The 12,854-nt window shown below is 34.5% G+C and overlaps 1 protein-coding gene across 2 annotated transcripts in view; it reads right to left on the minus strand.

Moving 5' to 3' along the window:
* CTTNBP2 (cortactin binding protein 2) overlaps positions 1-12,854 on the minus strand; it is a 75,427-nt gene that overhangs the window by 26,778 nt on the left and 35,795 nt on the right. For both annotated transcript variants that reach the window (XM_063396724.1, XM_063396726.1), the window contains 2 exons: positions 8,372-8,575; positions 2,830-2,929 (listed from right to left, as the gene is read on the minus strand). In XM_063396724.1, coding sequence (XP_063252794.1) covers positions 2,830-2,929; positions 8,372-8,575 — 304 coding nt within the window. The remainder of the gene's footprint in view (positions 1-2,829; positions 2,930-8,371; positions 8,576-12,854) is intronic.

Below are 12,854 nucleotides of genomic sequence, written 5' to 3' on the forward strand. Positions count from 1 at the left end.
TCAGCTGAGCAAAAAATGACACATTTCTGACTACTGATATTTAAAATAGAATTAAAAAGGGAAAAAATAAAATTAAGGGCTAGGACTGGCTTTGCCAGCAAAAGGAACACTCATCTTGGGAAAGTAACCTGTGGTGGCAGCAAAACAGCTATGGCAGCACCCACCATTGAGATCCCTGAATGGAGGCTACCCCAGAAGGGTGGCTTGGGTGTGGGTGGTGGTGGGCAGGTACTGGTCTGTGGAGGATGCAAGATTAGAGGGAGTTCTGAAGATCAGTTCTCTTGGGGCTGGCATTCAGATCCAAGCTCCTGTACTTCCTTCCCAACCCTGCAGCAGTAGGTCCATGTTTTCCCCCTGTTCCTGTGCCAGGGTTGGCTACTTTTCCCTTCCCCAACCTAACTTTGCAACAACACTTAAGACTTGCAAAAATCTTAATGCCAGTCAATTCACTCTGCAGTTCAAAAAAGCACTGTTAAAATAGTAAGTTCCCACTCTCCAGCTCAATATTTATCAGTCCATAAAAATAGAAAGTATATCAACAATAAAGCCTCAAAGCAGTTACTGCAATGCCAAATAACTACTGATTAGGAGACCATACAGTAACAAAATATACTGTGACAAAATATTTAAACCAATTTAAGGTATATATAAGAATATAAGTATTAAGAAATTACATACTAAAAAACCCCAAGTATTTAAGAAAATTGTTTCGGTATGTTTTTATCCAGTCAGAAAATTAGTTAAGTTCAAGGTGCACAATTTTAAAAAAAGAGTAAAACATGAATTATTGATCTGAATGAATTACTTATCTGTGCTTTCCGAAAATTCTCAACTGAACAGAAAAAATACAAATAAAAATAATGTTCTGCCTTAACAGATGTTAGGCATACATCCTAACTGTACAGTCCCAAAAGTCATCTTAAGAAGGGCTCATAGCAAGACACTTCCATAAAACTCAAGATTGAGTTTTAAGTCTTCTAGGTTAGAAATATCTGGTTTGATAATTTACATTGTATTTGGTGAATCTCAAAAAGCAACATTGACTTTCCACCTCAAGTTCAGGGAAAGTCAAATTGGCTTGGACCACATGGGAAATGATTCTGGAAGTTTCTCCTAAAACCAGTTTTTGATCTGGTAATATTACTGGACCAGCCTCAAAAACTAGATTTTTTTTTTTTCAACTACATAACTAGGGTTAGAACAACAGTATTGGCTCAGGAACAAAGTTAATGAAGATGTCACAGGGGACTGGTTAGCAAGTTAGACAGATACCTACTGTGCAACTGAGAGCAGTTTAGTGCTGTCATTACCCCCACATTTGGAGACAGACAATTCTGTTGCCCCAGATTCTAAGAGTTACAGATTTTTTTTCTGTGCCTGAGCTTTTAAGTGACCAACAAATCAAACAGCCTGAACCATTTGTAGTCTCTGACATTTCTGGCTAGCCCTATCATTCCATGCTCAATTTTACAATTCAGTTCATGTTCAGTATCTAAAAAAGTAAAAGCAAAAAACGTGTTTAGGGATAAATTACATAAGTATCTCTAAGGCATGAAGAATATGAAGTCTGCAATATCACAGCACAGTAGATGATACCTAGCAAAGTGTTGTGAGGCTAAGTCAGGGACATGAATAGCTTCCTATTTAAATGAAGTGTTAAGATATTTATTTTAGTGAGAGAATATGAAGAGTGTACTTTGGGTTTGCCTTGTCAAGTCACACATAATTTTTACAGATTTTATACAAAACACTGAAACACTCAACTAGACACATATTTCTGTGCTCAAAACACCTAGTGAGTATCTGCTACCTCTGGAGTAAGACTTCCAGTAAAAAATGACCATTAGTTGATGAAATTGAAATCTCTAAGAAGTGTCAAGGATCTCTGAAGATTCATATACACTCATGGAAGACTGTGGGAAGAAGAGAGATGCCACTCTTCCTCATTGTTGGGTCAGGGCCTATCATAGTATAACACTGAAAGGCTGATTCCTATGTGTTACTGTATCAGGGTAAAATCCTTAAAAATAACAAAATATAAACATGAGAAGAATCAGGAAGGTAAAAAAAGGGCAAATATATGTAAAACAAAGTTAAATTCTGTAATAAGAATTCTTAGTAACTCTGTTTAAAGCCCTTTGAATTTGTAAAATAATTTGTTCTGGAAATGGTTATTTAATAGTTGCTTCCAACTTCCAGTTCTATTTCATATAATTGTATGACAAACTATTCTAATGACGTTTGAAGAATGTTGTCAGTAATATTATTTGACTTGTACATAATTTTCTGTTTTTCAAAGTAACTGATACAAAAGAACTTAAGCCTTCAAAAAAACTTGTTTTGTTGTATAAGGAATTTGATTATACATTATACTCAGGAGAAAACTCAGATGTTCTTTTGCCTCTGAATATGATACTCATAGTTTTCTATGCTTGAAAAAACCAGTGCAAAAATAATTTCCTTCTTCTTTTCTCTATTAATCCTATACAATGGCTGATAACTCAAAGAAAATTAAGAAATTAAGAGGTATGATGCCCATGTAGACCAGTAACACACTGTGATTGCTAAGAATACATGCTCAGCAAACCTTAAGAGTTGAAAATGGAAACAAAACAAATAGAAAATATTAAAATCAGAATGGCATAAAAATATGAATTTAAGTAGATGCATTCAATAAATTATAGTTAAATACATTTATACATAAGAATGCAAAAGTAACGTAATGAACATTATGTTCATACATTATGTAACATACATTATGTATGTAATGTAAAGAGAATGCAAAATTGAGTAACAGCTGACAGGCAAAATCTTAAAGGCTTCACTTACTTGACATGTCCCTGAGCAACTGCTGAACACAAGGGTGTAAAGCCATTTTTATCAGCAGCGTCAACTTGTGCTTCTGCAGCCAGCAGCAATCTCACACAATCTATAAATGGAGCAAAACCGTAGAATGAGTCAACGAGATCAAGTGGTTAAAACTACCTGAGGCTGACGTCTGCTCAAAGGGCAACAATCAGCCAGTCTTTTGGACTACACATCACACTTTAGAGGACTGAAATAAAAGCTCAGGAAGCAGTTTGCAGGAGAGAGATGAGAATTGCCTCCCAGAGGCATCACCACCCTTTTGCAAAAAGGGCTTGGGTTGAGTTTTGCTGGGATTCAAACACATGGCCACTGCAGGCAACTCCCACAGTATCAGCTATTTCACTTCCCAAGTGGGGAATCTGACTTATCCAGGAGTCCCTAAGGGCATCACTGCCTACTGGCAGTCGTGACAAACATGACAGCCACAGGGGAGGTGTTCACAAGCCACACAGACCTCAAGCAACACACTGGTCAGTCTTAGTTTAGGACACTTTGACTTGTGACTGCAATGACAAATAAAATAAGCTGACAAACTCAAACCTCCCCAAACCATTCCCATTCATATGCTTCCAAAAACACATGCTAAAAATAGTACCGGCCTGATTCCATCATCCCTACAGCTAATTTAAGATAATTAATTACATAGTAATTAGACTGCTTTTCATCCACAAATTGGAATATCATTTGATGCAATTAACTTTGAAGAAAACAGTTATCTGTTCCTCATACTTGAAATTGGCTCCAGACCAAAATAAAACAAGTCTTTTGTAATTGAAACTACTACTTGGAAAATAAGCTCAGCTACAACACCAATTACAAACTCCTGACCTGATTTCTGAGCAAGCTTAATGCATGCTTTCCCAGCACTCAGTAAAATCCTGAAGCCAAATTTTGTTAGTGAAGTTTAACTCTAATATCAGAACCAAACACATATTAAGAACTACTTGGATATCAGAAAAATGTATTAAGAACTATAAAGAAATCTGACTAGTCTAAACCATTCTTCAACATATTTACTTCTGTAGTAATTTTTTCAAATACTAGTACAGATATTGTGGAGTTGATTGAATAAATAATTGAAGAAACAAGATTTTAAAACACTCGAAGTTATTACTTTTTACATTAGGATTATTTTATTTTGAAGTAAGTAATCTGATGTGAAATTATTTTTTGTTGTAAAGTTGCTTGTCATGGTAAGTTACCAGGACTTGACCTGTAATTTTTTTTAAGTCATAAAGAAGCTCTCCATTAACTAACTTACCAAGTCCTTCCAACTGTAAGATAGTACCACTTAAAATTGTATTTTCATTCACTTTTAACACAAAAATACTCTGCTAAGAATGATCTTTTTTTCTTCTTTTCATTGTCAATCATGGTCCTATATTAAATTATTAACTTGAAAGTACAGATTCTTGCTTGATATTCTAAAATACTTCTAAAGTTTATATGAGATGCTGAAAAAAAATTCATCTAGAAGTTTCAAGTATTTGGCTAGAATATTCTGCTATTTGTTCATAAAGCATATGTTAGCCATGCAAAAGCCATGAACACACAGAACAAGAGTACCTGTCTAAAAAGGCATGGTTAATTCACACTTATTGACTAGCAGATCATTCAGGTGGTAAGTTATGTCTGTATAACTACTGTTTCTGATGAAGCTTATCTCTGAAAATACTGCTTCTGAAAGCAGCTTTTTATTCTTAGGGCTAAGTGCGACCATGAGGAAATACAGCTACTTGCACAAGGCAGAACATGTGAGCTAGTAAGCCCTACATGACCTGTTCTGGTGGTGTATCAAGTAAAACAGCAATTATCTCCAAGAAGCCTTGGTCTTCTGGATGGACTTGTCACTGGGATTTGGAGGACTTGTTACTGGGATTTGGAGAAGGGTAATTTGGGTCAGTCCGGGCTCATTCCCTCCAGTTCACTCTGGTCTGCCAATAATGAGCAGTGGGGAGTACTGGGTGGAAGGGCAGGCACCAGACAGACATTGGTGCCACTAAGCTGAAAGTTTTGGTCATAGCAAAAGCAAAACATGGAAGTAAATGAAGTTAAACACCTGGAGATTTTACTGCTCCCCACCACAGCTGGGCAGTTAGTTCTTCCAGAGTGTTGGCAAACATCATGCGGATACATCTGGCGCCTTGACAAAGCTGACTCCATGTAGCTGTATGTCTCTGCACCTCACTCCTTTCTACTTCCCACATCATTCCAGGTTTTTCCTATCAATCAGGGTGCCACAGCCTCCGAATACTCAGAACAGAAGAGAATCAATTACACCATAAATGCATATGGTTACAGGATAGCTGAGTCCAAAGGATATTATTTTATCCACAACTCTCAGATTCAGGAACTCTTACTGTTTCATTCTGTCCTTCTCCACCTCTTTGTGGCAGAGAATGGTCACCATTTGCACCATCATACAGCTGTACAGATCTATTAGCTAAGAGAACTACTGTTACTAAGTGCACAACAAACCTGAAGTGGTTCCTTCTTTGCTAATGGTAAAGCCAAGACAGCCTGACAAGACAACCTGTTCAGCTATCCCAATCTAGGGGTTAAATCATGAAATTAACAACTTCCTCATGTCCACTCAAATGCAAAGGAAGTGTAGATTTTTAGGGTGAATTTTGCTCTCTCAAACCTAAAGAATTAGGGACAGTGTGTGTTGGAAACAAAGCATCTGCTATTAACTTCATGTGCTGGAAAAACCTTCAGCTGCAGCTCTCAAAAGGCAACTGTTTCCAAACAGGTAAGCTACACATTCTAAAATTAGGATGGGATAGATTAGGATAGAATATTTCAATGCTCTTTTCTTGTATAACTCAATTTTTTCAACAGAATGGGCTGAGAGCATATAACAGTTACTGCCACCACGCTGGTTACAATATGCTCTACCACTCTCTAGTTATCTGCACATCTCAAATACTGTATTTCTTCACGAAATGTGTGGGGATCATTCACTTTACACTCTTCTCAGAATCTCCAAAACATGGTTTCTGATGGGAGGTACTCATTATGCTTGCTTTTATCATTCTAAAGTTACTCTTCTCTTCTGGTGAAATCTTCTCCAGGAGAAATAGGAAAATCTGGTTAGTTGACTTTGAAATCTCAAAATCCATTTAGTCACTAAGTCCACTTTAAAAATATTCTTAATGAATTAAATCATAGTGTGATCACCCACCAGCATAGGCTTGTGTTAATTCTTATGGTTAGACTGAATGATCGTAAGGGTCTTTTCCAACCTAAGTGATTGTATAATTCTACGGGAAAAAAAAAACCAACAGAAACTTACCACTGACAACACAACTCATTGAAAAATTTGAACAATAAATTATTTTTTCCTTAAAATGACACCAGTATCATTTTTTCCACCTAGCTAGTTCAAAAGAGGTATTAGAAAGGACTTTAAAGAATATTTATTTCTATACATCCTTTCTTAAGGCTACATAATTTAAGTAAACTTGTTTTTGAAAATCTGCACTTTGAATTGCTACATATATCCATTCACCTGAGAACAAACTACAAGTAATGAAGAAGGATTCTATAACAAAGTTAAGAACAAAAATCTTTCTCCAAAAATTTTATGAATCTAAAACTTTCAATTTTCATGTAATTTATTAAGGCGACATCGACACTGCTGTGACATCGACACTCTCTCATTCAGAGTTCATACAATCCATTAAGTTGCTGAAATGTGATGATTTGTACAGTAAAGTATTTTTCACATCCTGTCAACTATAAATAGAAGAGCAACACTATAATCTCTGTAATACAATTTTTATCTCAAAAAATAAAACATACTAAACAATTAGAGGGTGCATATGCATCTGTTTATGCATATGCATTTTTATTATTGTCTTTTCACAATTCTGTCAAGTGTCTTTCTTATCTGAAATTTTGACAATAAAACAAGGAACCAAATTGCCTTTCCTGTCAGTAGGAGCTGCTCAGTAATGGTACCTGCAAATCATTCGCTTTGAAACAATTTTAGAATACAAGATGAATTATGGAGAATTGAGTCAATTACGGTCTCCTTCAAATATCAGCAATGATAACTGGATGCAAGCCTAAAAGAATAACCAAACATCTATTCAGTGAGGGGAGAATAATAAATCCATGCAATATAGTTAACTTGGATTCTTAATACTGCAGATAACAAGTTGAAAAATGGAAAAAAGCACCAGAGGGAAAAATAAGTACTTTTTCACTATTTTAAAGGTCTTGGCAACAGGAAAGGAACTCAGGTGAAAAGGCCCAGATGTTTCTACAAAAAAACCCCATAGCACTTAGGAAGCAAAGACAAAATATACCATTTTGAGCAAAATGAAAATTCTTCCTACCCTATGCTTGGTATATATAATACTCAGAATTAACCCTGAATATGTCAGAAAAATGTACACTACCTGCCTAGCTGCAGATTTTATATCCTAACTTTAGTTTTATTTTTAAAATACTTGAAAATAATTATGAAGTAGTCTCTCTCTCTATGTACTATCTTGAACACTAGATCAGGGGTTTGTAATTGTGTCACTAATAAATATTTTATTAACTAAAACCACAAAGTCCTCTGAAAAGCAGTGGCTTTAGTGGGACTATGTTCCACCTTCTACTCTGAAATAAAATTTTGACTTTACTAAAAATTAATGGAATATTTGCCATTGGTATTGCTGGATTTCATCTTTAGTGTTCACAACAGCATAATGATACCACTTGCAATATAAGAATCTGGAGGTTTTTATGTAGGTAGAAAAAGCTATAGTAATGTGCACTGGACTTTTTAAACAAACTGCTGTTTGAAAGCCTTGTGTTAAAAGTCTGCAAATTATTGCTAGAAGTTTATATCCATTAAATTCATATCTTAGTAACATACTTGCTGCGTTTCATAAATATATTCATAAAGTATGAACACTGACTGTTGAAAGGCTCAGAAATGCTACTTCCTCAATACAGAGGAGGGTTGGGGTCATGGGGAAAAAAAAAAATTTCTCAGGAGAGCCTAAGTAACAAATGAAGCCTATTTCATTTAGTTCAGAAATAAACACAGTTCATTTTATTTCCCAAGTAACACACTATTCTGACACTGTCTTCCATCATTTTCACTGCTGCTGCAGAAGATCAAAACCCTGATGACCATCTATTTGCTGCTTACTCCCTGTAGAGGAAAGGTCTTTCTTTCAGGCTCCTATTGCTAGAAAAGGCCTTTACTTTTTCACAGAATATGGGGTAATAATATCTGGTAGCTTTTTAAGTGAAGGGAGTGGAGAACTAAAATGGATGTTCCTGCAGAATTTTTGTGTTTCAAATGCTCTCTGAGTTCCAAAATTCTGCTTCAAGAAGCATTGCTTATATATATAGTATATCATGACTTTGGGTCATATAATCTGTATGTCTCACTTTCAATTTCACATTTTTAGGAAGAATGCATTTGACCTAATTGAATATTAAAAACTTACAAAGTAAGCTTTACATGGATGCCATTCCAGATCTTAGTATCATTTACCTGTATGTCCATTCGTAGCAGCAGAATACAAGGCAGAATAGCCATCTTCACAAGAGTAATTAATGTCCAGTCCTTCTTCATTAAGCAGCATTGATAATAAAGTGACATTTCCCTGGGCAGCAGCTTGGTGAAGAAGGGTGGGCCTGCCACCCAGGGGGACAGGACCACCACTTGTTAACAAAGGGGTTAGGGAGGAAGACCAGCCTGTGAGTTAAAGCAACAGAAGTTAGACACACGTAAATAAAGCATTTTCTGTGCTCTTTTATGTACTAAAGAGTATCTTCAAAATGACTGCATTTGTTAGTTCAGCAAAAGTTGTGTGATGGCGCCTTGTCTACACATTAGAAGGTATTCTGAAGAATAAAAACTGCATTCAGGGGTGACCCTTGTTAATACAAATGAAGATTTTTTTAAAGTATCTATCGAATAAATTTCAAAACAAAGTATTTTCATATGTAATTTTATCCTCCTTAGTACAGATTTTAGCATTTATATATTTAGTATTTATAGAACTCATGTGTAGCTACAAATTGCACAGAGAGCCCTTAATGACTTCAGGTGCCTTTCAATAAGTTTGAAAAAAACATGTAGAAATCATTTACACAAATAATACAGAAAAAATATATTTATTCTTGAACTCTCCATTAAGGTAATGTTCCTTTTATTCAGTGATACTTAAACAATATAAAACGCTCCAACAGGAGTGAATAACAGGTTATATAAAATTCATATTTGAAAGCTTTCAACTCACTCAAGTCATTAACAAACAATATTCAATCTAAAACTCAGAAAGCTTAGGAGTTGTGGTTAAATGTTCTGTTGACTACTTATCAGATTTAGTAGGGACTTTGTTAAGAATATGAAGTTTGCTGCATAAGGCATGGAATATTTTGTGCATTCTTCCTTGATCAAAGACTGCAAGAGAAAATAGGAGAAACATTGGGGTTTTTTTCACATTTTCACTACTACCTTTAGAAAATACACACTAAATTTATCTCTTGAATAAACAACTTTGTCTTCTGCGGCCACAAATATGCTACCGTATGAGGCTGAAATCTGATACAAAGCAAGTTAATGCAGCTTTTAATGTAGTTTTGCAATGCCTGAGACTGAAGAAGAGCTGCAGGGCATTAGCTTTAGTTCCATTCAAGCTGCTAAGTGCTATCCAACATTTTCAACTAGAAAAAGTATGTGGCAGTAACAGTACTGTGCTGGGATGATCTGCTCCAAATTTTGGAAAAGAAAATGAAATACCCAACAGAAGCCTACAGAAACAATAGACTGGGTATCTTGTAAGATCTTGATACATTTTAATTAACATCAAGACTGACAAAAGAATTCATCGTCTGAGCAATACCAGTGAAGAATACATAGTTTGGTTCCAGTTAAAAAAAAAAACCCAAACCCCAACAAAAATGCTTGGAGTATTTTCATACTTGTTTCTAGAGAAGCTAAATTTGTCCATTTAAATTAAATTTACTAGTTAAGTATCTAAAGGAAACATATTTTCAGTATTTTCCCAATATTATTAACTTAATATTAAACTTTTTTTTCATATTCATAAGACATCCCTACAGCTATAAAGTTACCTTATAAATCCAAATTTAAACCAAACATAAATTGTAAAATTAACCCCATACATCTTCTTAAACTTCAATTCTGAAGCTACCTTCTGACTATTAATACTCTTAGTAATACTTATTTCTCCAGTACTTTTAATCAGAGGATTGTGAGGGTTTCTGAAGTTTATAAAAAAAATCAATAAGCAATATACAAAGTAAACTGTACCCTTTAAGTGACAAAAAAATGTATTAACTTCATCTTCCAGCATTTGAGAACAGTTAACTCTTACAAAATTCCCTAAGGTCTAAAGAAAATGTTACAGTATTCCTTTCCACTGTGAAAGTGGTTTTATTTTTCCAGTCTTTTGTTATTCTTTGAAACTAACTGTGCTGCAGCTGTTGCTATACATATATTAATGTTTTTATAATAGTACTTGTGTAGTTTTTACTGTCTTCTTGAGGTAGTTAATTGATAGTGGATATCGCAAAGGCGGCATTACAGTTACTAGAATTGTTATCCAAGTAACACTGAAATTTTGGTAATAGGAATAGTATTTTGGGTTTCCTTTCCTTTTGAAACAATTGCAATTTTTGATGTAGTTTATTGCTTGTTTGTTTGCTTGTTCTTGGGGCATCCTTAAGAGAAATGCCAAAATGAAAGGAAATTTTTAATGTCACATCTTAATTTTCATTTTAGCTCCTTGAAAAGAAAAATGTGTTGTTGCAGTTCAGTGATGAAATTCATTATACTAGGTTACCATTAAATGAAAACCTTCTACTGATAAAGATACAAAAATAAGTAATAACATAAATATAAATTTACATTCTAATACCAATGTGAAGCAGTATAATAAAATTCAATTCATCCAACAAAATGCACCAACATTAGAAGATACCAATAAACAAAGGACACCATTACAGACACAAGAAGTTAGGAAATGTGAAGCATCTGTGAAAGCTTGTAGGGCATGCAGTGATGAAGGGCAGAGGGACAGACAAAAACAGCTTCTGGCATCAGCTTCAGAATGTGAGATGGTTAATTTCAGAGCCTGCATCAGTCCCTTCACCCCCCTGCCACACACACTTTTATCTTCAAAGCCAATTGCAAAGAGAGAATAAGTCAATCATTACAGAAATGAGCAAAATAAAAAAATATATTTCATTGAAGAGTGACACGGAAAGCACAAAAGTAAGGAGAAAGTGAAAGCAGAAATCCCAGGGGTATGATAATCCAAACGCCTACATTTGTTTCCATTTTGAAGTCTTACAGCCATTGAGCTGTAGAAATCCAAACAGAGCAGAAGCATTTTGGCACTGATTCAAAGGCTGCTGAAGTTAATGAAAACACTGCCATAGATTTTGAATCAGGCCATAAATGTTCATTGTAATGTCTCTGTGTGCAGTCTGCTCAATATTAATGATGAAGGTCCCTGTCTTTTCCTACCAGGGATGAAAAGAGCAACATGTGGTTCATAGCCCATCTCTAAAAGAAGATACGATATAATTTAGCAGAATGCTTAAGTGACAGGATTAGAGCTCCCATTTTAAGTTTGCTCTTAATAGGTCCTCTTCCCAGAACTAAGACACTTTCTTACTGAAAATCAGGCTGTTGATATACTCCTAAAGCAACCTGAGCTAACTAGGAAACTCTTTTAAAATTAATAAATATAATACTTTAGTGATTAGGTTACTAACAATTCTTCCGACTCCACAGTAAGAAGAAAGATGCATAAATTTATTGACAAATGAAAAAAATATAAAAATGAAGGGTTCTGTCAATTTTCTTCAATGTTAAAATTGTTTGGCACTGTTGTTAAAAATATTAAATTCCAATTGAAGCTCACTAGTTACTATACAATGAAATATGAATAACATTTAACCATGCTCGGCTTTAACGCAATGTAAAATTGAAATTCTACACATTTTCTGAAGAAAAGTAAATAAAACATATTAAAATCAACCAGATCATTAATAAAACTAACTGATTCTCTGCCTAGAGGACACGAAAATGCAGATATGAGAAGGAGGTTTCAGCAGTATTTGTAGTTTGTTAGATGTTTCCCACCTCAAAAAAAGTAATACTTAAAAAAACAGCTGAAAAAGGGAGTAAATGGCATGAATTCAGGTATTACTGACCACATTAGCTTAACAAAACCAGTGTTATTAAATTTGGTTTACTTTCTATTTCTATATATATATTTATAAAAACTGTTTTTTTCTTAGCATAACATTCTGAAGGAAATGTTTTCCATACTTGCATAATATCTGTTGCTCTATATTTATTTAGTTCTGCAGTTTTCTGGGACATTTGGTCAAAATAGATCAAATTCGCTTAAAAACATAAAGAAAATGAGACTGAAGAATAAGTGCAATAAAATATAAGCATTATTTTGGTTAAAACACAAAGAACCTCCTGAATATTTATGTGAATATTACAGATAAAATTATTAAGGTTCTTTGAGCCTGTATGTAGCCAGTAAAGGAGATACTAAAATAACATCTCTATATTAATAAAATAAAATAAAATAGCATACAGCTAAGTAGAGTTTAAGCAACCTTTCTTAGCAAACTTTAGATCATGGGATATGTTTCCCATCTGCAATTGCAAATATGTCCAAAAAAGCAGTGTCACTTACAAAGTACTAGGATCAAATGTTCAGAGCAAGGATTATAATGGAATTAAGTCAACAAATATTTCCACGCCTCCTCAAAAAAAGTGATGGGAATTAGAGAAAGAAAGCAATCTTAAAAAATAAAAAAACCTAACAATTTTTGACAAAAAGTCAGAAGACTATTTGAAAATTTTCTCTGAGAATGGTCACATATTTCATAAGAAACACTATTAAATATTTGGGGGCAGAGTCTGATTGAAAAGTATGATTGTTCTCCTAGGAAAAATGTTAATACCTCAAAGCACCAAC

Source organism: Prinia subflava, chromosome 4, assembly GCF_021018805.1.
Source record: "Prinia subflava isolate CZ2003 ecotype Zambia chromosome 4, Cam_Psub_1.2, whole genome shotgun sequence".
Lineage (NCBI taxonomy): Eukaryota > Metazoa > Chordata > Aves > Passeriformes > Cisticolidae > Prinia > Prinia subflava.